The 2,164-nt window shown below is 43.7% G+C and overlaps 1 protein-coding gene across 1 annotated transcript; it reads right to left on the bottom strand.

Moving 5' to 3' along the window:
* Positions 1–272: 272 nt before the first annotated feature.
* LOC128595432 (T-complex protein 11 X-linked protein 2-like) lies at positions 273–1,856 on the bottom strand. Its single transcript, XM_053604055.1, has one exon. The coding sequence runs from the start codon at positions 1,854–1,856 to the stop codon at positions 351–353; it is 1,506 nt and encodes a 501-aa protein (XP_053460030.1). The 3' UTR covers positions 273–350.
* Positions 1,857–2,164: the final 308 nt, after the last annotated feature.

The raw sequence follows: 2,164 nt of genomic DNA, 5'->3' as shown, positions 1-2,164 counted from the left end.
TTTGGCCAGGGCGGGGTCCGAACCCACCACCCTCAGTATATGGGGCTGCCATCCTACCCACTGAGCCACAGGCGCTGCCCCAGGAAGTATAGCATTTTAACAATGTTGATTCTTCCCAGCCATGAGCATGGTATGTTCTTTTTTTTTTTTTTTTTTTCTTGCAGCTCAGAAGTTTATTAACCAACGGGGTTGGGTCAGCTGGTGTTTACATGCTGACCCCTGCAGCCCTGTATCCCGGCTGTAGTGAGAAAGATGGCTGGCTTCTCTGCTGGCCACAGGTGATATCATCTCAGGAACATGCTGAGCCCTCTCTCCTGGGTCCCTGTTGCCATGGCTGGAGTCCAGCACTATCAGATAGGTTCCACTTCTGTTTCTTGTGCTTGAACTAGAGTATCGACATTTTTTAGGATCTCAGCATAGTATGGGCCAAATACCTGCTGATTATGATGCATCAGCTTGACAAACTTCCGGCCTAGTTCTGTCAACTCTCCTTCGATGTGATTAAGGCCTTCAGGGAAGTGTAGCAGAGACTCCTGCATGCCACGAACCAAACAGCATTTGAGAAACAAAAGGAGGCGCTGATCAATGATACTACGGACACGGTTTTCTTTCTTGGTGATGTTCTGGAGTTGTCCTATAAGACATACTGTGTTTTCACTGCTTAGGGCAGTAAAGCCCAGGTCCTTGAGGCCACAATGAATTTCCTGAGACACCTGTTCACTCACATTCAACATAGCTTCTTCAGGCTTGGAGTTAAATTCCTCAGTCACAGCCTTGGTTATGCATTTCAGTTTATCCACAAATCCAGGTGAGTTGAATAAAATTGAACCAGAGAAACTTCTAGCCACTAGTAAGACTGAGGCCAATATAGTCAAGTGGCACAAATGGGACCCCATTTCCTGGACCCGGATTCTGTCCATCAGCAGAGTCTCAGGGAATTCTTCATTTTCAGGATCCCAGAGGAGGAAATTCAGGTAGCCTTGGTATATCACCATTATGAGATTGGGAGGATCTGAATTCTTAGCTGCCTTGTTTGGAGATGAACAGGGCATGCTGGAGGAGCTGGGCATGTCAGAAGAATTCAGCCATGGTGTAATGAGGTCTGTGGCTGCTTTGGTTAGCCATTTCTTGGTGTAATCAAGGAGATTGGGTTGTTTGTCAAGGAGTTCCTGGAATTTAGCTCTTTCATACTGGATGGAATATTCCCGCAGGTAGGGTCGAATGCTCTGGATGGTATAGTTCGCCATGTCCATTTTCATTAGGCCCAGAACATGGAAGATGCCCCTCAGTAACTGTGCTGGATCTGTTATGCTCTGTAGTTTCTTTACTGCTTCATCTCGAACTGGTGCACATAGCAGGGTCATCAAACTAAGAGTGTAGTTAGAGAGACGAGAGACGTCTAGGGCTCCATGTTCTGCTTCTTGCTTGAGGAGATCCACGTCCAGAACTTCTTTAATCTCATTTTTTAGGCGGATGTAGCGTGGTAATAGCAGTGATAGCAAAACCTCCTTAACTTCTGTCATAAGTTCAAGAGCACAAGTGAATTCGGGAGGATTACTCAAGAGTTGTTCTCTTAAATGGTCCCAAAAAACATTGTACAATGTCTCCATGAACCTGTCTTCCAGACTGTTTGGAGATAAAACATTCTCTTCCATGTAGAAATCTTGATTTACCATGATTTCATGAGCAATGCTCATCCTGGAAACTTCGTTAATTGTTTCTATTAGACGAGGAGAGTAGTTATTTAAACAGAAGTCTTCCTCTTCTTGGTTCTTCTCTGATGTTTCAGAATTATGGGCTCTACACTTTGCTTCATTAGGATCATTTTGGAGTACAGTTTCCTCACTCTTGGGCATCTTTTTTTTTTTTAATTTAATTTTATTTTATTTTTATTAAATCATAACTGTATACAATGATACGATTATGGGGCATCATACACTCACTTCATAAACCATTTGACACATTTTTATCACAGTGGTTAACATAGCCTTTCTGGCGTTATCTCAGTTACTGTTGCAAAACATTTACATTCTACATTTACCAAGTTTCGCAAATACCCCTGTAATATGCACCACAGGTGTGATCCCACCGATTCCCCTCCCTCTACCCACCCCCCCCTTTCCCACTTCCCCCTATTGTTAAGTTGTAGCTGGGTTATAGCTTT

The sequence above is a fragment of the Nycticebus coucang genome, chromosome 10 (assembly GCF_027406575.1).
Source record: "Nycticebus coucang isolate mNycCou1 chromosome 10, mNycCou1.pri, whole genome shotgun sequence".
NCBI classification, from domain to species: Eukaryota; Metazoa; Chordata; class Mammalia; order Primates; family Lorisidae; genus Nycticebus; species Nycticebus coucang.
This window is presented reverse-complemented; position numbering and strand designations above follow the sequence as displayed.

What these genes read in the sequence shown, in the direction of transcription:
- LOC128595432 (XM_053604055.1), bottom strand. Translation starts at nt 1,856, where the DNA reads ATGCCCAAGAGTGAGGAAACTGTACTCCAAAATGATCCTAATGAAGCA.